Below are 22,995 nucleotides of genomic sequence, written 5' to 3' on the forward strand. Positions count from 1 at the left end.
GTCAAAGGCATCTCCTGGTCTACCAAACAAGTGAAAGGGTTAGGTACCCACATGGCTTCATAGAACTCACAATAATAAGTTAAATGGGTCTTGGAGCAAAGATACTAGAAAATATGCCATTTCTTCCAGGGTTTTGGTTTGTGAATTTCAGGTGCAAGAAATCCAGACCCCTGTGTGGAACATGATTCAAATTTGAGGCTAACAAAGTCAAGAGGCTCAAACTCAACATTTGAGCTGTCATATTTTCCTATGGAATGTCAAATGGGCTCAATGATAGGCCAGAATTATCCAGTCCAAGCACCGCTGCAAGTCACCCTCGGATAACCCCAAATAATAAATCAAGCTGGCATCCTTTTTCTTTTACTCATTTTTGCCTTAATGGGAAATGCTGAGGGAAAAGGTATCATAGTTTCATAGCAAGTCCAAAGCAATCATCTTCCTATAACTGATGACCCAAAGCTACCCAGATCCAGGATTCCCCATTTCGAGCAGACTCTCTGGAGCAGGAGCTTTTAATCATCTTTAATGTGCACCAGCTCTGCTGGACCAGAACAGAAAAACAGGACCTATCGCTATTTTATTTTATTTTTTTTTACTTTATTTTATTTTATTTTATTTTATTTTATTTTATTTTATTTTATTTTATTACGATGCTTCTTTGGAGCTGTATGTGTAGATACCTGGTGATGGAATACATGAATGTAACAAATGTTGACCAAAATCAAACTCTAAAGAATTAGGAATAATTGCTCCTTGGCATAGGACATTGCTTATTCTAAAGTAGAATTTGTAGAAGGCAGTTAGTTCCACCTCAAAGCTCATTATGGGGTAACAATTAATCTTTTGAACAGAGCATTACTTGGGAGGGTTGGGTGTGAGCACAAGAGCTGGACGTGGGTTGTGAACGTGCAGGGCCTGAGGAAGGCCGGCATGCTCCAGGACCGCTTGGGCACTGCTGACCTGCTGGGTTCTCTTCCGCAGATGTGATGAAAGCCAGCATTGGTGAACTGGGTGCTTGTGCATCTCCACTGGCCTCCTCCCCTGTTTACCTAGGAGCACCCCCTGCAAGGTAGCCTGATCTGGAGGTGGCAGAGCCCATCTTCCCGGTGCCTTGGCTGTCCTCCCTGCTCCTTGTTGCCTTCAGTGAGTGCAGAGCCTGCCCCAGTGGGTTGGATAGATAGACAATTGGTCCATCACTTTGAGTATAAGATCTGTACCTTCAGGGTGTCCTTCTCCTTCTCTATCCGCTGCTGTTCCAGATGTAGTTTCACAAGTGCTGACTCTTTGGCAGAGATTTCTTCTTTCAGCTGATCTACCTGATGGGTCATAATCTGCAATTTTCTCTTCATTTTTGTTACTTCATCCTAACAAAATGAAAGGAGAAATGTTTGAAAATGAATTAAATAGACAACACTGTCTCTATGGAAGTTCAATACACATTCAAGATCTTCTAAGGGAGGCTCTCAAAATAGTGGTCTCCTGAATAGTTACAACTCGGCCATTCCTTTGTACCGTATTTTCCTGTATATAATGCACACCCATATTTTCAGCCCAAACTGTCAAGGAAAAAAACTTTTGTTTTAATATTTTAATTCAATGTTTTATATATAAAACTGATTATCATATTCCAGGATATTATTTTGCATACAGATATAATTATTGCTTTCTAAAGTTATACTTTTAACATATAAGCATTAAAAAAAATCAAAAACATTTATATGGATAAAAAATTAGTACTACCCATATATAATATGCATCCTTATTTTCGCCTCAAAAATTTGGGCAAAAAATGTGCATTATACATGACAAAATACAGTCTATTGTGGCATTAACCTCAAAGTACTCTACAGCATGAACTCGCAAAATATTCTTATGAGATATATACAAAGTATGCATAATGAACATGGCACATACACACACACACACACTTTATTCATAGTTTTACAAGAGAGGAATTGGAACCACACAACATTAGAACTAAAAGATTACAAAGCAAAGCTCTGCAATTAAATGACAAGAGTAAGCTGCTCCCCTCTGATTCACAGCAGCTATTAGCATTTTTAAAATTAGAAACAGGAGAATGGCAATTCTACATAATAATTAAAAGCAGGACTATGATCTTCACATCCTATCAAGTTATATCATTTCCATTTCAAATAATATTAGAGGTTTGCATAAATGAATTCCACGAGATTATTTCCTTGATCTATTCTAAATTCTGCCATCAGGATAACAGAAATTGCTTTAAAGCCAGGATGGGAAGGTATCAAAATGTAAAGAAATAAATATATTCTTTACCTGAGCTTCAACCAGATTTTTGCTATACAGGTTCCTGTCCGACCTCACAGCTTCATACAGGTTCTGTTGCTGTTTTAATTTAGTCTCTGATTCAGCGATTTTCTTTTTGTAGTCAAAAATCTGCATTTCACGGACTTTTATGTCTTCCATATTCAGGAGGACCTGGCGGAGAAAGTATTTGAAGACGGTCAAACAGCCCATCTGTAATCATCAGTTCAGGACGCAGAGATTTTTATCGTAGGGTGGCAGCTAGTAGAAATGCCAGCCATCAGCCAATCTGGCTATGGCTATGATCACTGAGATACAACACAGAAATTCGACGCAGCTGCTTAGGGGCAAACATACATTTTTTTTTCTACTCCGGAGTTCTGCTCAAGCATGAAGGCTTAGCACAGTTATTTTGTATTCACAAGGGGAGTGGAGGATAAAGGAATTCTTTCAATTCTGAAAACCTTCCCTGATCACCCCAACTACCAAAAAAAGAAAGGAAAAAAAGGCACAGGTTTAAACAGATCTTAACACAGAGCACTTAGAAAGATCAGAGATGACTTAGCTGTTCGGCCACACATGCATCCTGGTAAAGTAAACACAAGAAAGGAAAGTGGCCTTTGAACACTGACAGCAATCATAACACTGTCTTGCCAACATCACTCTCACTCCGTCAGGGAAACTCAAAGGGCTTTATAAAAATGTGTTCCGTTGTGCACCAGACACTCGTAGGAAAGAGGAGATTCAAGCATGACTGCCTCCTTTGGCAGGTGTGGAAAACCGAGGCGCCAATTTCCACAGAGCGCCACTGCCTCTGCCTCTCAAGCAATCCACACAGTGGGAATTACATAATCGTGACTCTTGGCTGCAATGTCCACAGAAACTGATTTTTTATGGACAAACTTCTTCAGAAATTTCTTAAGTAGAAAAAGGTTAGTGAGGAAAGACGGATTCAATCAGTGGAACTCGGGTCTAAACAACACATAGAACTAGAACACGCAAGGAGAAAATTCTTAAGATGCCATTGCGTTTCGATGAAGTTCTCTTAATGATTGGGTACAGTGGGTGAAAATAAACAGAGCAGTGTGATAGAGGATGAAAGGAATGGGATGGACTTGAAATAACACGGCCAAGGGAAGGTTCCTCTGAAAAAGAGGTATTTTGCCTAGAACCTCAAGGTCGAAGAAGAACTCAGATTTTGCCATGCTGACATTCCTTGATTCGGGTGCGGGCTATCCATGAGCAACATGTTCCCAAATCACTGCAGTGCCGAATTTTCTCATTTCACTTGTGAAATCAATGCTCTGGAAAATGCACTTGGAGAAACCCTGTGGTATGTTTTTCCTTCAGAGTCGGTGACGGCTGGCGTTTAATGTATTTATCCTTTATATCTTTAAATAAACACCTTTCCAAGTTTTCTTGGACTTACAATTAAGGAGAGATGGGATTAAATTTTAGAAAGTGACTTTTCAGCATATATTATTTTGTAGCATTTTTTTTCTTATTGGGTCTATTGATTTGATATACTTGTGTTCCTTTTACAATTAATTGTACCTCTTTGTACATAATTCCATGTGCCATCATTTAAAATAAGTATATGCATGTGAAACATGCATTTATATTCTTTTCCTTACTTATTTGGACCTTCTTTCGCCCTTCAACCCCCATCAGCCCTCATCAATGCACACAGTAACCAGGTTAACAATCTAGTGTGTGTTCTTCCATATTTTTCTTTGAATTCTGCATGTTCAATTCAGGTCTAGTAACATCATCATCATAACAATAGCTAATATTTCTCAGGTACTCTCTATGTACCAGGCATGTTACACATATGTATTAACACATTTAATCTTCACAAAAACCTGTAAGATAGACATTATCATCATCCCAATTTTACAAATGAGGAAATTGAAGTCAAAGAAGTAATATCACTCACAGCTATTCAACTAGTACATATACAGATACAAGAATTTGTTTGTTTTCCTTTGTTTTGCTTTTGGTGTTTTGTTTTTATTTTTTATTTCTTTTTATGCAACTTTTATGTCTTCCATGTTCATGAGGACCTGGCGGAGAAAGTATTTGAAGATGGTCAAACAGCCCATCTGTAATCATCGGTTCAGGACACACAGAGATTTTTATCGTAGGGTGGCAGCTAGTAGAAATGCCAGCCATCAGCCAATCTGGCTATGGCTATGATCACTGAGATACAACACAGAAATTCACTGTGCTAATAGTTGTATGCACCTTGCTTTTTCTCACTGAGTAATACTTTGTGGAAACCATGTGGAGTAGCTCTAATACTCTACAGTGCGGGTGTAGCATCATACGCCTAGCTCTTCCCCTCTGAGGGGTATTAACTTGGTTTCCATCTTTTTGCCACTCCGAACCATGCTGCAATAAACATTTTTGTGCATACGTCCTTTAACTTCCTTCACTTGTGCTTTTACTTCTGTTGGGATGGATTCCCAGGAGTGGCGTATCTGGCTCAAAAGATATAGATCTTTTTAAGCTTTAATAGATATTGCTAGATTGTTTTCCAAAATGGCTGTAACGCTTTACATTTCCATACTGCCAGCAATGGTTTTCTTAACAGAAAACTCTCCTTGCAGTTTCAGGATAAACTCTCTTTGGTAATACTGGGTGATTCTTTCAATGCACTGTTGCATTTGGTTTGCTAGAATTTCACTTGGGATTCTGCATACATATTCATAAATGATCTAAGTCTATTGCTTTCTTTTTTATTCTATTTTAAAATCAAGACTTCTGCTAGTTTCAAAAAATGAATAGAGTCCCTTTCTCTTCACTTACTTATTCATTCACTCACCCGTCTATTCACTCACTCAATGAACAGGTACTGAGGACTTATCTACAGCAGGCACTGTAAAAGCACTAGTGATGTAAAGAAGAATAAGACTCCTTTCCTAACCTCAAGTTCACCTCTAGTGACTGACTCAACCATAAAATGAATAATCGAGGAATGGATACATCCAGGAAACTGAGATACACATAATGTTATGAGAGACTCAAACACTGGAAGGTTAATGAATCTGAAGATGGTCCTACCCCTCTTATCCAAGCAGTTAATATTTGGCATTTACATAATTTCTGGAAACTGCCTCTGCCTTCTGATTCCTTAACCATTCCAACCTCAGACCCCAAGTTCTCTCCTAGGCCTGGACTCTATTCATTATCACTGTAGAAGGCATGGGGCATATTAGTAGAATACTACATAGCAGAGAAAAAGAAGGAATTCCTACCTTTTGTGACAGCATGGATTGAACTGGAGACTATTATGCTAAGTGAAATAAGCCAGTTGGTAAAAGACAAATACCACATGATCTCACTTATAAGTGGAATCTAATGAACAAAATAAACGAACGAGCCAAATAGAACCAGAGGCATAGATTCATGGAACAGACTGATAGCTAGCTATAAGAGGGGAGGAGGGAGGTGGGGACTGCTTGAAAGAAGGTGAAGGAATTAGTCAAAAAACATATATGAAGGATCCATGGACATAGACAATGGTGTGGGGAATGACTTTAGAAGTGGGGGTGGGCTGGGTGGAGGGGGACAAAAGGGGGGAAATGGGGACAACTATAATAGCATAAACAAACAAACAAAATAAATGCCAATCAATATTATCCCAAAGAATACAAAGTGCATAAATAGCACTTTTTCTAAATTTATAAAAAAAAATATTTTAAAGCCTGAGAATTATCTGATTCTTAAAAGTTTGAAGAAGCTCAATTTTATAATCATTAGGCCCTCAGTGACAATGTTGGAGCTAATTTTCTCTCAGTTTTTTTGGTGGCTTTCATAGTTATTGATCTTTCCACATTTTCTACTTCTTCTTGAGTCAAACCTTAAAATATACACATATTTTTGAGAGAATAAGAATTATCTGTTTCAACTAATTTTGTAAATCTATGCAACTAGAGTTGTACAACATATTTTTCTTTTTATTGTTTTATTATTATTTGCCATCACCACTTTGTGTGGAAAGAAAGTGGCCCAAGGTAAGAATATATAGAGATATAGATATAGATATATTCTCACCACTGAAATGTGGTGAAGGCATGGAAGGTTGGTCCAGGGCCTGGAATGAACAAAATTAGAAGATCTGAGACTAGGCCATCTAGGGAAGAAGCATGTGGATAGATCTGAAATGAAAAGAAATACCATTCCTTCTTCATCATTTCTTTGATCCATATCTTTAGATTCACAATGAGATACCACTTCATACCAGTCAGAATGGCCATCATAAACAAATCAACAAACAACAAGTGCTGGTGAGGATGTGCAGAAAAGAGAACCCTACTGCACTGTTGGTGGGAATGCAGTCTGGTGCAGCCACTGTGGAAAACAGTATGGAATTTCCTCAAAAAACTAAAAATGGAACTGCCTTTTGACCCAGTGATTCCACTGCTAGGAGTATACCCTAGGAATTCTGAAACACCAATGCAAAAGAACCTATACACCCCAATGTTAATACCAGCACAATTTATAATAGCCAAGTGCTGGAAGCAGCCTAAGTGCCCATCAGCAAATGAGTGGATCAAAAAACTATGGTACATTTACCCAATGGAATACTATGCAGCAGAAAGAAAGAAGGAGCTTATACCCTTTGCGACAGCATGCATAAAACTAGAGAGCATTATGCTAAGTGAAATAAGCCAGCAGATGAAAGACAAATACCATATGATCTCACCTATAAGTGGAATCTAATCAACAAAACAAAAAAGCAAGCAAAATAGAACCAGAGACATGGAAATAAAGAACAAACTGACAGTAACCAGAGAGGAGGGGGGAGGCAATAATGGGGAATAGAAAAGGAAGGGTCAAGTCAAGGAACAAGTATATAAAGGACCCATGGACAAGACAACAGGGGGTGCAGAGGATTGAATGTGGGATGGGGCATGGGCAGGGCAGGGGAGAGCAGTGGGGGTAAAATAGGGACAACTATAATTGAACAACAATAAATTTTTTTTAATTAGTAGCAGGTGGCCTTTCAGCATACCACCACTAGTGACTACAATGGAATAAATGTGAAACCTGAATAAGGTTTCTGTGACTGGATCTGTTACTTGCTTTATTTTTTTTTTAAAGAAAGATGCTCTCTTGGCCTATAATGTAATCTTTTTATGACCATGATCGCCTTTTTGGTGTCGTTGAAGTGAATAGACTGAAGACCCTTTGAACAACATGATCGGCATTCAGAATATCAAGCAGCACATCAGAGAAAAGAAAAAAAGCCTTCTTCAATCACTCTGAGAGATGTAATAACAAGCACAATCCTTTGCACAGACAGAATAATGCTCCAGAGAAAGGATGCAGTCAAGAGCATTTCTTTTCTAGCCATCCAACTAACAGGATGCATCTCTCTGCCATACAGTGCACAAAATCACAATCTCGCTTCTGCATTCTTGATGCTGGAAGTAATAGGAACCCAACATGATACCAAGAAATAGGAACCCAATGTGATACCAAGAAGATCAAAGGCATTTAAGTTAAATCACAATAGGTGGGGGGGAAAGTATTGATACTAAGGAAAAAAACACTTTACAAAGCCATTTAAGTTGGGGACCAATTTGTTTTGATGGAAATCATTCAAAGCAATGCCACCCAGAAGTTCCAGTCCTGAAAACTCATAAAATGTGTGGGGTGTTACTTAACTACTTAGGAGCAAAACTTTTAGTCAGCAAAATGTCCCCAGTTCAAAACGGTTTATCAGAGAATGTGGGATGCCAGCATGGGGCTGGAGGTTAATTAATTGATTACATTTTAGATATCTCAAACCAACTCATGAGATAAATCACACCCAAATATAGAAAGTTTTATTACAGTCAGGGAGTTGGATCTCCCAGTATTTGTAGGCCGGCTTCAGAGGAGCCCAGAAAATGCTTATGGTGCACTATCAGGGTGCAGTCCCAGTTTATAACCTACTCCTTCTACCTTTTCTTTTTCTGTTAAAACAACCTGCCAATAGAAATAAGACTGAGATAAAAATCAATAACGCATTATGGAAAGCTGCAGCGTAGTCAAAACATTATACAGACGAAGGCAGGGTAAGAAAGTAGGTCACTGAATTTGGAACCCTTTAACTTGCATTTGATGAAATATCAGTGCAATAATCTTCTCAAATAAGTTTTTCTGACTCAGTGTCAATGGTTTGAATGCTGACAATGCCTTTTACCTTCATAACGAAACTGAAAAACTCACTCTCTGAAAAAAAGGACCTATGTGCCCAGACATGTGAAATTTTAAATCTTAATTTTCTTGCTTTCTTGTTTTAGCCTCTGTATTAAATGTATAGCAGCATATCTATGTTTCTTTTAATAATATATTACATTATATCATATAATGATGGATATAGTCATGTAATAGCTACCTCAGAGGGCCATTATGAGGATCTGAGTGAAAAAATGCGTATTTGTGCCGCCATATAGGTGCCTAGCATATCATAATTTAATCATCTCATGAATGCTAATAGAGTATCCTGATCGGTTAGCACTATGTCATACTGTTTTATCAGGACTTAGTAAGTCAGTTTGATTTTTCTATGGATCATATTCTGTTCTGCAGGAAAATAGTGATCCATAACACACTTCTTTTATTGTAATACAAAAAGCTTATAATTTGTGTATGTCCCCTTGAAGCTCCTCTCCAGGGTTCTAGCCCATTAAAGATGCTCTGTATAAAACTTCAAATAAATACCAAAGAAGCAGGAGCTTCATTTCGTTATGAACTGTCTATTCAGTGAACAATATTTCTTTGATCTTTTGCTTTCCTCACTTACTTCCAAGCCCTTGAAAGCACATTATTATTCATTTCTTGGAACCTCGGTCTAGAAGAGCTTTGCTTGACACTCTTTAGGCAAATAAGCAGAGAGCTAAGGCACCTGTAAGTAGGGATGCATTATAAAAGACTGCTTTTGGACACGTAAAATATCTGGGGGGCAAAGGCCAGAAGTTTAATATTTAGAATCAATAAAGAGGGGTCCTAAAGGGATCCAAGTACACAATGTGCAAAATGCTCCTCGGACTTACTAATTAACTAGAAATGGTTTTACTGAGAATTTGTAACAGTTCAGAAAAAGAGTAAATATGGTGGACCACACTCGTAATGTCATACCCAGTACCTCTCAACTTATCTGAGTGGTAAAATTCAGAGTGCAGCAGAGGAAAAATCATTTGGATAAAAAAGCGCTGAAACACTCTAATAGATTATTTTATGGCTCCACAAACATGCACTCCCTCTCCCTGCCCCCATCCCCTCCGTGGAAGGAGTCTATTTGCCCTTGCTGTTGAGGTTGGGCCTGGACTTGCGACCTGCCAGAGCCAATGGGATGTCAGAGAACGTTAGGCAGATCGAGTGCCATGAAATGTCCTTGTGCAGTTGGATTTGTCCTTTGCATTCCTTCCGCTCTCCAAGAGAATACCACGCATCCTGGAGGATGAGAAACACGTAAAGCAAAACTGGACCCAGCACCCTGCCCTGGGTCAAGCCCGGGTAAGCCCAGCCTAGATCCCCTGACCACCAGGCAACTGCAGGTGTGTCCGTGAGAAATAAGTGCTTAAGTCTGCCCACCAGTGAGATCTGATGGCTGTTTATCATGCAGCAATATTACAGCAAACGTCCACTGAGACAAACACGTAAGAAAAGGTTTGGGATTCTGAGCCACCCAGTTCTGGCACAAAAGGGGATCTTCTTCTTTCTCATTTGCAAGTGCCAGTTTACATTAATAAAATGTAAAGAGGCTTCTAGCCTCTAAATTTCACCTTTTACCTCTATAAAGAATAAAACAGAAGGCAAATTTTGATACTGTTTTCATGGTCCAGAAAAAAAAAGAGACCTTTCCAGAAGTCACCCACCTAAAATTGCCAAGGATAATTCAGATAACATTGTCCGTTGTGACAACATGTTTCAAATGAATTTAAAGGGAGGGCAGGCCATAGTGATACACATATTATTGAAGAATTTATTATAGACACCTAAACATAAGTCTTTGACTAGTTAATCAGACTTCTAATTAGGCATCCATTCATTCTTTCAAAAAATAGTTGAGTGCATAGCTATTTAGTGAACAAGCAACAGGAAGAGCCCAGAATTGAATAAGCCTGGCCCGCAGGGAGCTTGTGAGTAGAGCGAAGCACATGCAAGCACCAGTAAGTTACCAGGGTTTCCTCGACTGCCAGGCAGGTGAATCAAGTACAGAGAGGCTATAGGGGTGACTTTTAGTGGGGCTCCTTGGGAAAAGTGGCATTTGATTTGGTCCTTGAATGAAGGGCAAGATTTTATTAATGTTTTTTCTTTTGGGGGAACAGGATACTAAAGTAATACATAATCATTTTAGAAAATTTTAAAAATATGAAAAGCACAAAACAAAGAAATTCAAACAATCTGTATCTATACAAACTACCCAGATATAACCATAATTCATATGCTGGTACATTCCCTTCTACTCCTTTTCCTATGAAAATACAAAGGTAACTAGGCTCCTGCTTTATCTTCTTGCCTAATTCTCAGAGAGTGCTTTTCGTTATCACTGCAGATAAACAGCAAACACACACACACACACTCACACTCACACACGCTCTCACACAGCTTTCTTCCAGGGCAAGTCTCTATGAGATTCTCCTGTCACTGACTGCACAGCGCTCCCCTCATCTCCAGAAAATATTTTCCCATCACACCTCTGATTTGGGGCTCAGTTCCACCATCAGGGACCAACAGTCAATAAGCTGGTTTCTATTTTCTAACTTCTTATTTCCTATCTCCTCTTTGAAAATTTTCATCTTTCATTTTTTTCCCCTTTGCTGTTCCAGGAGAACCACTCAGGTTTGCCTTCCACTGATTCCATTTCTACAACATCGGTTCTGTTCTTCACTAACTTCAGTGTGGATTTTAAATTCGCCATTGTTTTCATCTTGTTTGGGTTTTATTTGTTTGTTTTTTAGTCTCTTTACAACTGCTCCTTATCTTACCCATCTCTTTCACTTTATTTTATCTTTGCTTTACCCTGGAGGTAATGTCATCTCAGACTTACCACCCAAAGATAGTCAGACATATATCCTTCTGGGGTCACCCTGCCCTTAAGGACAACAACAAAAAGTCTAGAATCCCCATTCTGTGAGGTAGGAATTTGGGACAGAACTATATTTCCCCTATTTATTATGGCTTTGATCTTCTGTTTCCATAGAATTCTAGACTATCCTTTGGCCCCTTGTCTCTTGCACATACTGATCGCTTTCTAGGATGTGTTCCCTCACTTCTACCACCCCCCTATGTCTTCCCCGCTCCACGGTGCAATCCAGACATGCAGTTGATGCATCCGAAGGTTTGAGGCACAGAGCACAGTGAAGAATTAAAACCAAACAATGCGGGGCGTACCCCTGGGTACTCCCCGCTGGTCCCCTCTTCCAGGAGAACCCAACCTACTGCTTTGACTTCAGTGTTGTCTGCTCTCCTCTCCCATCCTTTCACATCTCCTCCACATTTCCCTCCTCCCCCTGCCCCCAATTTCTTTTACTTTTCTTACTTTCCTTTGATTCACTCTGGCGCAGTGGACCTCACCTTTCAGAGCAGCGCAAGGATCAAGGTATTTTGCTAAACAAACACTCTTCTTTACATTAGGTGAAACCTGACACTATTTTTGTGTATACTTATACTCTTTGGAGGAAGCCAAACATCTTCTCAGCATTTTCTTCCATTAGGTTGAGCCTTAGGAAATCACTGAGCATCAACTGCTTTTCACTTACAAAAATGGCCATTTCAGAGGGTTCAACCTAAGTATCTTCCCACAGAGGAACTTTCAAAGCCAGGCTTTTACCCTGGGGCTTCCTCAAGCCATTCTCCTTCTTGCTTCAAATGCATATTTTTTCGATAGGCCCCATTAAGCTGCTTTTTTCTTTATTCATCCTTGAGCAAGGTAGGATTTATTGCACCCTAGGAGCAGCTCTGTTAAGGTATCACAGGATGGTGATGGAATGCACAAAACTAGAGGTGGAAACACAGTGGTGTGGAGAGCCCTGTCTGCTACCCAACCTCTAGTGTTCTTTTATTTAGTGACATTGGAGGAGCCCCAGGGCCCAAATGTCTATTCCTTATCCCTCTGATGTAGCCTATGGAAAACTGTAACTCCTAGTATGCCCCACTTTCAGGGGTGATGCTCTCTGCCCTACCACATCCCTGAGCCACCATCTTCAGCATGCACCATCACTGCCTTCCCACTCATTCTTTGGGTTCGCCATAATTGCCCTAAAAGTCGGGCACAAACAGTTGACTACCAGGAAGGTGGAGTGACCAGCTCAGTAGAGACACTGAGTCAGGGAAGAGAGGGTAGGAGAGTTCTAAAGCATCTTTCTAGCTCTTCACAGGTGATCTCTTTTCTGAAGCAAATTCAAGGAACCATGGGTTGAGGTCCAGTTAGATCTCAGCTCACCTTTGTGGGCTTTAAAATTCTTATCCATTCTCTCTTCTACTTCAGCATCAGGCTTTATGTCAGCCTTAGTGTTTGATGCTGTTAAAAGTTTTTGTCTATGTCTGAACCTTACTGGCATTTAACAATAAGCTGAGAATAGCTACATTCAAATGCCACTTTAAAAATACTGCTGGGCTATTTATCCATAAATTTATTTATTTACTTACTCGCTCCTATATTTATGAAATGTTTACTAACATTTACTATGTGCCAAAGGATTATTCTAACTAATAACAATAACTACTACCTCATTTAATCCTCATGACCACTCCAATCCATTACCTATGCACACAGATGAAACTGGGGTAAAACCCTACATGCCAAGGAAGACAAAAGTAGGTTTACAGTTGTGAGTATGCAAAACAGTTTACTCTTGTATTATTATTTATCAATTACTATATTATTGTCCATACAAATAACTGTAAACCTACTTTTTGCTCCACCCTGTATAATTTTGCATTTTGTTTTTATCAGATTCATACTGTGAACATGTTGCCCATCTTTAGAAATATTTTTCAAACATGTGATTTTAATGGTACATAATATTGTACCAAATAAATATAACACCACTTATTTTAAAGACTGTTCTTTTATAAAAATCATTGCATTTCTTATTTTTCCATAGATTCTGTTTTAAAAGATATTGCTGGGCCAAAAGGATAAACTTGGAACAAGGTACACTCTAGAAGTAAATGGAAATATCAGCTTCATGATACCCTCCCCAGCCCTTGATATTATTCCTCAACACCCTATAAATAGAACGCACGAAAGATAACTTTCTGTTTGTGGAAATAAGGGATAGTGTGTGTGTATATGTGACAGAGGAGGAGGGGTAAGGAAAGAGAGACAAACATATGAAGAGGAGCAAAAAGACATTTATGTCCTTCATAAGAAGCCCAGAGATGACACGAGTTGCTATAGCAACAGATATATGCTGTCAGGGTTAAGAGAGAGAAAAATTATAACTGACAAGTATATTTTAAGGACTTGTGTTTAAATTATTTAGGTGCAATATTATATAATCTTGTGTAGTTAAACATCAGGAAACTTGTGAAAAAAACAGTTACTAGCAAAACTTGGTACTAGTATCTCTCCTTCACAAGGAAACAGAGAAAAATATACAATCCCATATTAAAACCAGTGCCAGCATTCTCTCATTCATCATCTATCTATCTGTTCCACAAGCATTTCTTGGTGCCTAACATTTACCAGCATGCTGGAAATGAGAAAATGAGTAAGATAAAGGCCTTGCCCCCAAGAGCTCACTGTAAATTAGGAAAAGCAAATGTGTAAATAAATAACTACACTAGAAGATAATAAGTGCCATTCCAAAGATATAAACAAATCCATAAATTAAGAAGTGACTAGCTCTGCCTGGCGAGTCAGAGCAGGCTTGATCTTAGAGATGAACATGAGCTGAGTAGTGAAGGATGAATAGGAGTTTTCCATGCAGAGAAGGGGAAAGAAGACCTTCCAGGGAGAACAAAGAGCTTGGACTCTGTCTTTTAAGTCAGAGCCTACCAACTGCTGTGTCTTGCTTGGGTGACAGGTATACACAAAAATACTGATTCACTCTATTCACCAGATGGCCAGGTGAGGTGGGACCCAGGCAGCTGGCATGCCTAGGCTGGTCCCCTCCAGCCCTGAACAGTCTTATCCACATTCCCACATGCCGCAGACATGTTGTCGTCTACATGTGCTGTGATGCAAAAAATGTTAGGAAGCACTGCCCCAGGTGGCAGACAGGTAACAAAGGTTGGCAAGTCTGGAGTAATTGTAAGAGCACATTAGAATGTTTAACAGTTAGCTCTGATAGTGTAATGGCAGCCAGGAATGGAGAGAGACGGATTATAAGGAAGGAGAAGAGGGAGGCTGCAACAGATCATGTATTCGGATATATTCAGTGCCTCACCATATAGGTCCCTCCTTTACAAGGATCATATTCCCACCCAGGGCATATGATCAGGCTTCACCATGTGACTTGCTTTGGCCAATGGAATATGAGTGAACAAGCCCTGCGCCCTTCCCTTGCCGGGAGAATCTCTGAGAGCATCATGAAGGTCCACTGTTACACTGTTCTCCCTCTGAAGAGGCCAGCACATCCCAAAAGAGTCAGTAGGAGTGAAGATGACACGAAGCAGGGCTGCAGCGGACCCTCAAGGGCCATGAATGTGAGCAAAAACAGGACTTTGTTGCTATAAACCCCTGAGATTTGAGAGCGATTTGTTACAAATTTAGCTGACTGATATAGAGGCCAATGGGTTAGCGCGAGCCAGGGAATATGAATGCCTAGACTGACAACTAGCCCTCTTAGAGGCAGTAATCAATCACAGGAGCTCCTCAGATGATTCAGTCAGAAGAGAAATGCTGGTTTTCAATGGCTCCCAATCGGGGGGATGAGATTCATCTGGGGTTGGATGGATCATATGCCTTGTACTTCTCTAAACTTATATTCTGCAAATACCTGCACAGCATTTATTTAGTCCAAATAGGAAGAAGAGATAAAACTTGTTTCCCACTTTCTTTATGTTTACAAGTATTTGTCGAGCCCCGTGTCATCTTTGAGATTCCACCCCAAAAAGCAAAACAAAAGCATGCAAGAGCATCAGGAAACACTAGGATTTACTGCAGATTTCACTGAGGAGATGGAAGACACGGCTCTGCAATCATAGCAGACAGCACTTGGCTAGGGGTGGAAAACCTCATTAAGTGAGCCTTTTCTCACAAACTCTCTTCTCAGCCTCATAGCTAAAACTTTTCTTCATTCCCCAGCCCCCGCCCTCACCCTGAAACCGTTGCTCATTGCCATCTGTGAATGCACCAAAAGCAATACCCGTCTAACCACTTATGCTTCATGCAGGCAATGCACCAGGACAACTCCCTGAGGTCATTCTTAAAGAGACCACCGGAGCCTTCTCCCTGGGAAGCAGTTTACGAGAAGTGGAGTCTGAAACTTGGCTGCACAGTGGAAAGATTTCCATCGCTGGTGAAGTTTTAGGTTCACAATATTTTTAAAATAAAAATGCTCTTTGAATGGGTGCCACACTTAGTTGATGCCAGAATTCACTCACCTCCTAATCTGAGGTCTTTTAAAACGATGATTTTCTCAGTAGGGCAACAGGGAGGATGCAGAACCCGGGAATTAGGGAAGGGGCTCAGAAAAGGGAAACTGAGATCGCGGAACACAAGCTTTGCCCATCTCACTGTCTGGCCCCAGATCAGCTCCGGGCAGCTTTCATACAGTCAGCACCATTCCTCTTACATACTCACGTGAACCGCAAGCTGAAATCTGAATAAATAAATCATCTTTGTGGCAGGGGGACGACCAGAAATGTGACGATCAGAAGGAACGTGCAGCTCCTCCCTCCGCCCACGTCACCGAGGAGCACCTTCCGTACCTTTCGGGTGAGATCACTGGCTTCAGTGATGTACCGGTCTCTCTCCTTTTCCAGTTGAAAGATGATCTTTCTCTGCTTCTGAGCCTCATTTCTGTAGTTCTGGATCTCTTCCTCCAGGTTCCTCTTGGCCTGCTCATGGAGCTTTACCAGTTCTGTCTGTTTCTGGGTCGAATTGACGGCCTTGAGAATATTCTAAAAATAGTAACAGCAGAGCAACTTCATTACTCAAAATGTTTGGGGATTTGGGGTTAAGTTTACCCTGCCTCAACCCTAAAACAATTAGATGCATTGTTTTCAAGATGAGTAAAGACAATCGTATTCTCTATAACTTATTAGGAGCTGCTGTGTTAATTTTGCACAAGATACTTTAAACACTCCTATAAATGCACTAAGTAACCACAACATCCCTAGGAAGTAAGCACTATGTTGCTCCCAGGAAACAGAAGTTACGCTACTTGCCTACAAGTTCATATAACAGAGGAATGGTGGAGCCAAGATTTGAACCCAGGGCTGGCTGGCCCCAAAGTTGACCTCCATCCCAGCTCTAGTCTTTTCCTTGTGAGCTTAGAACAACTAAACTAATCATGTAACAGAGCTTGACTACAAAGTAAACTAAAACCACCTTATTAAAAATGAAGATACCTAGAGTTAACATACAATCCAACAATTTCATTCCTGTTAATGTACCCAAAAGAATCAAAAACAGGTATTCCAACCAAAAAAGTGCACGTGAGTCTTCATAGTAGCACTAGTCACAAAAGGCCAAAGATGGAAAACACCCAAATGTCCATCCACTGGTGAAGAGACCATGGAAATGTGGTACATCCATACAGTGGAATATCATTCGGTTAGAAAAAGGAACACAACGTGATTGAAGGTCGGAAAGATTATGCTGAGTGAAAGATACCAGACATGAAAGGCCACATATAAGATGATTCCAGTTATATAAGTATCCTGAATTGTTAAATCCACAGAAACAGAAAGCAAATTAGTAGTTTCCAGGAGTAGTTTTAGGAGATGGGAGGAGTGGGGAGTAACTGCTCAACAGGAACAAGGGTTCCTTTTGGGGTAATGAGAATATTCTGGAACTAGATAGTGGTGAATGTACTAAATGTCACTATTGGTAAATTTTGTCTTATGTGTATTTTAACACAATAAAAAATAATTAGCCCAGTTTTTTTAAATGTATATGCCTGTATCTGAACTCCAGAAATTGTGAATGGATTTGGAATGGAACACAGGCACTTATATTTAAAAAAAAAATAACAAGAACCTGCACTGGTGATTTCTGATGCTGACATGGAAAGCCTTTGGCCTGGCTGTGTAAGAAGTCAGGTTGTCTTCTGAAACACAGAGCTCACAGCACCCAAGTCTGGTAGCCAGACTCATGTAGGAGAGTCTGCTGCTCTAGCCATAGTTGAGTGGACTAAATGACCCTTCTTAGCAACTGCTGAAATAGTGCCCTTCCATTTTTGCAACCCATTAGAAGATGGAAACTTGGGAACTACCAACAACAGCCATTTTCCTGCCATACGGACTGGGAAACAGAGCAAGACAATCTGCACGAAAAGAGAGGAATAAAGCAAAGACTCAGCTGAACTCTAGTGGTGAAGAGAGAGGGCTTTCTGTGTATCTCAAGAATGCCAGGCCAGGCTGCTGTCAGTTCCTGGGTTCCATGAGACCCCTCGTAGTCCCTTCCCAATCTAACCGATCAGACCTGCAGCCAGGCCTGAAAAGCACTGAAACGGAAGCAGGTAAAACGCACATTAAACCTTGCTTATGTAACGATGTAGAAAACAGAAAAGATGAACTTGATTTACAATACTGAACTAAACATTTGCTCTGTGAAAGACAAAGCCACTTCAAGAGGACACTGAAAGAACTAAAATATATTAGCATTGCTGCCTGTCAAAACTATGTCAGTCATCCGTCAGTGGAGGTGGCATTTCAAGCCAGTGGGGAAAGACTGTATTGTCAACAAAAATTGATTGCACACCTACAGGAGATGGAGCACTGTGCTAGGCGGGCACTAAGGACGCGATGGCCAGGAAAGAGAAAGAAAGTATACCTTGTCCTAAGGGAGGACCTGTCATTAGTCAAATCGAACAAATAAATGTAAAAGTAATGCTGTGCTATGTGTTCTATTGTGGCAGAGAATCTATTGGTTCTTTACCATTACATATAAAATATAAAGGGACTAAATATAGTGCAGGTTAAAAATAAATTTAAACATCTAAATCCGATAATATTGTTTACATGCACAAATTTATAGAAAAAAGAAAAAACAGTTTCCAGGATTATGCAAAAAAAAAAAAAATCAATGATTTTCCTAAGGAGTGCTCTGCATGTAAAGATCTTTAATCTACAGTTTCCTGAGATTCACTAAATAGTCTACTTTCAGCCAAAGGGTAACCTGTTCTGTTAACATTTGTTCAATTCTGGGGAACTCAAAGAAATAATGAAGAGTCAGAGTGAACTTTTCATAGGTTGTATCCACTTTGATGAGATGAAGCTGTCTTGGCCAGAAGCCGTGAGGCTGTTGGTTAGGAAGCAGCCTCCCCACTCTACACCTGGCCAATCGCTCTCTCATCCCCGAAGGAAATCCTTGAGCAGGAAAGTTCATCCTATACCTTTGAAAGAAGTTAATCTCCTACCAACAAGTGACTCTCAATGGAAGGACGAGAGGAGGAAAAAGGTGGGTGGGAGTCTTGCCTTAAATGAAGGATCTCCAGGCCTCACGCTCCTCCAACCCCTCCCTCAGCTTTGGGCTACGTGGAGCTCAGAGACTGGTGAAGTGAGAACTGAAACAAAACCCAAACCCTCCAACAATCCTGAAAAGATGGAGGCAAAGTTAGAGACTTTATATCACCAACCAGCCATCCCGACACCTAACACCTCGAAGTTAAAATTTCATTAGCCGTCAGTTTTATTTTCCAGATTAGCCAAAGTTGCAGATTATAGATATTAAATTCAGAAATTTTGATCAACTTTGGCAAGTTTGGATGCCAAAAGCACACCAGCAATAAAAACAGAATCTGCAAAACACTGAAATAACCTGCTAATTTACATGATAATTCTCCTAAGTTCCTTTGTGCTCACCGTTGATAATGCAGTTTCAAATCCCAGCCAGTGAATGTGGTACTGCAGACAGCTGCTTAGAGGAGAATTGAGCACCATTATTTATTCTAATCTACTTTTGTTTGCCTCAGAGTTTCCTTTCCCCACAAAACCTGGTATGAACAGATATTAGAGCACTAAAGAAAGACATTTACCAATGTTACCGTAACAAACTCACCTTATTTAACATGTCCCTTTCTCTCATAAGCTCATCCATTGCTTTCTTATTAAGTTCTGCTTGCTTCTTTGAAGCCTCCACCTCTAAAGCACCAGAGAGATAAATAACAATGAATATGAAGTCAACCTAGAAGAGAATCTGCCAAAGCCAAAGAGATACAAAGCTGCTTTATGGGTTTATCTGTAGTTATACAACTGCAGTTCATTAACCGTTACACAGCCTTCATTATAACTGAGACAGGTCCTCCATGTCACCGCAAGCAGACATAAGCTCAGGCGTAGCGTGACTGAGCCACATGCCAAGGGTCTGCAGCCAGCGGGTGACAGAGCTGAGACTGGAAGCACAGATTCTCTGACTCCAGAAAGTTTAGTCTTTTTAAATCTTTCTTATTATACAAGTAATTAGAAACACAGAAATCAGAAATGGAAATAAGCAAAAAGAAATTTTCAAATCAACCACAATCTATTTAGATTTTGACATATCTCCAGATTTTTTCTTATGCAAAGTATATATGTGTATAATTATAAATATATACATTCACATACATATGCCAGAAGTAAATCGCATTACACATATTGTTTTGTAACTTGCTTTTACAATTAACAGACATAAAATGAACGCCTCTCTATATTATAAATGTGCATCTACATCAAAATTTTTAATTACTACATATTTCACTATATGAAAATGTGTAATTTATTTAGCTAATCCCCATTCTTAACATTTAAGTTGCTTCTATTTTATTTATTTATCTGTAATTATAAGCAGCAATCCTGTGAAAGTTCTTGTTTATTTGTTACCCTAGAAGTGGTAGTCCTGAACCAAGGGGGATTTCAAAAAAAAAAGACGACATTTCTCTCCTACTGCCAAATTTCTCTCCAGAAAATTAATAGCAATTTAATTCCACACCCAAACTATCATTGGGTATTATCATTCTCTTTGATATTTGACAATTTGATAGATTATTAAAACCAGTATGCCTATATTTAATTTACTTTTCTTTGATTACTAGTTGACTAGTTTTCATGTTTAATGACCATTTATTTGTATTTTTGTTCTTCAAATTGCCCACACTTCCCCTTTGTCCACTTTTCTCAAGAATTGTTTATCCTTTTTGTGGATTTTTAAGAACTCTTTATGTATAATAAGCTTACTAACTCTTCGACAATATTTTGGTTAATCTGCCTTTATATATAGTCTTTGGTACATTAAAAAAATAGCTTTTATTTCACTAAGTCTCCTCAATCTTGACTTTATGGTTTCTATATTCGGTGTTAATTTCTTCCCCCCAAAAGTAACTTATTGTCATGCTACCATTTTTTAAATAACCAATCCATACTGCACACTTGTATGAAATAACACCTTTATCTTAAATGATAATCTTGGGTCTTTCTGTGGCCTTTCCAATCTTTTCCACGGATCTGTTTATTTAGACATCTTCACTCTACTATTTAATTACTAAAGCTTTATATTACACTTAAACACCTGGTAAGGCAAATGCTCCCTCATCACTCTTGTAGAATTCTATGGCTATTGTCACATGATTATTCTTCTGAAGAACTCTAGAATCAGTTTTCGAGTCCCAGCAATATAACTAGTGAAATTTTTATGGGAAATATTAAATATATAGATTAATTTAGACAGATTTATATCGTTATTACATTAAGTTTTCTCATCCAGGAACTTGGTATATCGCACCATTTTTCAAGCCTTCCTTTGCATCCCTCAATAGAATTCTGTAGCACTTTTAATATATAGGTCTTGCAGATATCTTGGTAACTTTATTCATAGATATTTTATTACTTTAGTTGCTATTGCAAAAGGGAGTTTTCCCATCATATATTCTAACTGATTCTTTGTACGAAAGAAAGCAATTGATATCGATATATTTACTTTATAACCTGCCATCATATTCAACTCTTGTTAGCTCTGGCAGTTTCTCAGTTCATTTCTTGGGATTTGTGGTATAAAAACATATGGAGGACCTGTCCTCATACACAGCATGTACAATGCCACTCTTTGATCAGGCAGATGAAAAGGAAGACGTCTCGGAGAAGAAATAATGGTTAGTGATGTCTACAAAGTCACACGAAGAGAGAGTGTGATGACCTCTGTAAACCTGATTTCAGGATGAAGAATTGGGCTCAACACTAAATATGTAAATTTTTTTTCAAAGCTTAGACCTACTGCAAGCAAAAATACAGAAATTTAAATGCGGGCGTATTTGAAAGTCACCACGCCCATTACAAAACAAGGTCTAGGGGTTCTGTTGTTCTTCTGAGCTGTTGCTGTGGACATAGGATTGCCAACTGCTGCCAGACTGTGCGCATGCTGAAGGCAGCAACCTCCATGCACCCAATGCAGAGCATAGTGCCTGCACATAGTAGGCACTCAATTTATTGAATGAAAAAAATAAGTGGATGGAGAAACTGTCAAGATAAAAGATTTTTCCCAGATGTCTTAGAAGAAAAAAATAGCTGCCCTTCTCAAAGTTTATATGACGAATGTTTCTAACAATCTCATGTGGAGATTTAGATTTTACCTATATGTAAGTTTTTATGCTTTTACGTATGTCATCAGTGATTACAACTCACGGCAGCCCTCAGTGGGTGAATGTAGTGTTCCCGGCTCACGTGGTCTGGTCTAGTCAGAATTCAGCCGCCATCCTCTGTCTCCAAGTCTAGAACTTTTTCTGACACACCAAATGTAACTAGCATACCCTATTTTCAATTACGTTTTTTCAGAATGAGATGGTAGTCTGTCTTATTACTTACATAAGTAGTAATATGTCCGGATAACAATAGATGACCTTCACTAAGCACTTACTGTGTGCCAGGCACTTGTCCTCACATGTTTCATGTGTATTAGTTAATTTTATCCCCCAACAGCTAAACATGACAGAGGTGGGATCTGAACCTAGGCAGACATGACTCCAGCGTTTGTATCCGTAATGATTTTTCTATGCTGTGCAGCATTCTGTAGCACTTACATTTTTCCACTCTAGGCCAATGGGACAGCTGGTAGAACAAGCATTTGCCCTATGGTAAAGCACTAACAGGGAATAGAAATTAGAAGCTATTTATTTTTGTCCCACTGGTCCTGGAACAACATTGCCTCAAATATTGCTACTGGGGGACACTCCCTTCAATTTATCCTCTGTCCTCTATGGGAAAAGGGACTACTGCTACAAGTCACGTAGAACCCAGACCTAGCAGTATATATAGATGTTATTGACCCCACTGACAAATACTGAGCAGGCTTTGCCCTGGATTTACCCCGTGTGCCAATATAGTCTGTGGAAGAATTTTTTAAGGTATTCAAAATGACGTTTCCTCCCTGTTGCCCACCCACGAGTTTGAATGTTGTCTTGCTGATTTCATCTGGCCTGGTTTGGGTGTGTGCTCACAGAGCCCTGGGTTGCTGGATGACATTAGTCACCAATGAAATGTTTATAAACAATTTTTTTTTAAATGATGGACATGGACAACCGAGTGGTGATTGTGGAGGGGAAAGAATGTGAGGGAGCTAAGTGGTCA

At 39.5% G+C, this 22,995-nt stretch overlaps 1 protein-coding gene across 1 annotated transcript in view; it reads right to left on the bottom strand.

The window, feature by feature from the left end:
• The window catches only part of CFAP58 (cilia and flagella associated protein 58), a 94,340-nt gene that overhangs the window by 54,095 nt on the left and 17,250 nt on the right, over nucleotides 1–22,995 (bottom strand). Inside the window, exons 8-11 of the mRNA XM_045191300.2 lie at nucleotides 19,460–19,542; nucleotides 16,165–16,356; nucleotides 2,299–2,460; nucleotides 1,218–1,364 (exon numbers count right to left, since the gene is read on the bottom strand). Coding sequence (XP_045047235.1) covers nucleotides 1,218–1,364; nucleotides 2,299–2,460; nucleotides 16,165–16,356; nucleotides 19,460–19,542 — 584 coding nt within the window. The remainder of the gene's footprint in view (nucleotides 1–1,217; nucleotides 1,365–2,298; nucleotides 2,461–16,164; nucleotides 16,357–19,459; nucleotides 19,543–22,995) is intronic.

The sequence above is a fragment of the Desmodus rotundus genome, chromosome 4 (genome assembly GCF_022682495.2).
Source record: "Desmodus rotundus isolate HL8 chromosome 4, HLdesRot8A.1, whole genome shotgun sequence".
Lineage (NCBI taxonomy): Eukaryota > Metazoa > Chordata > Mammalia > Chiroptera > Phyllostomidae > Desmodus > Desmodus rotundus.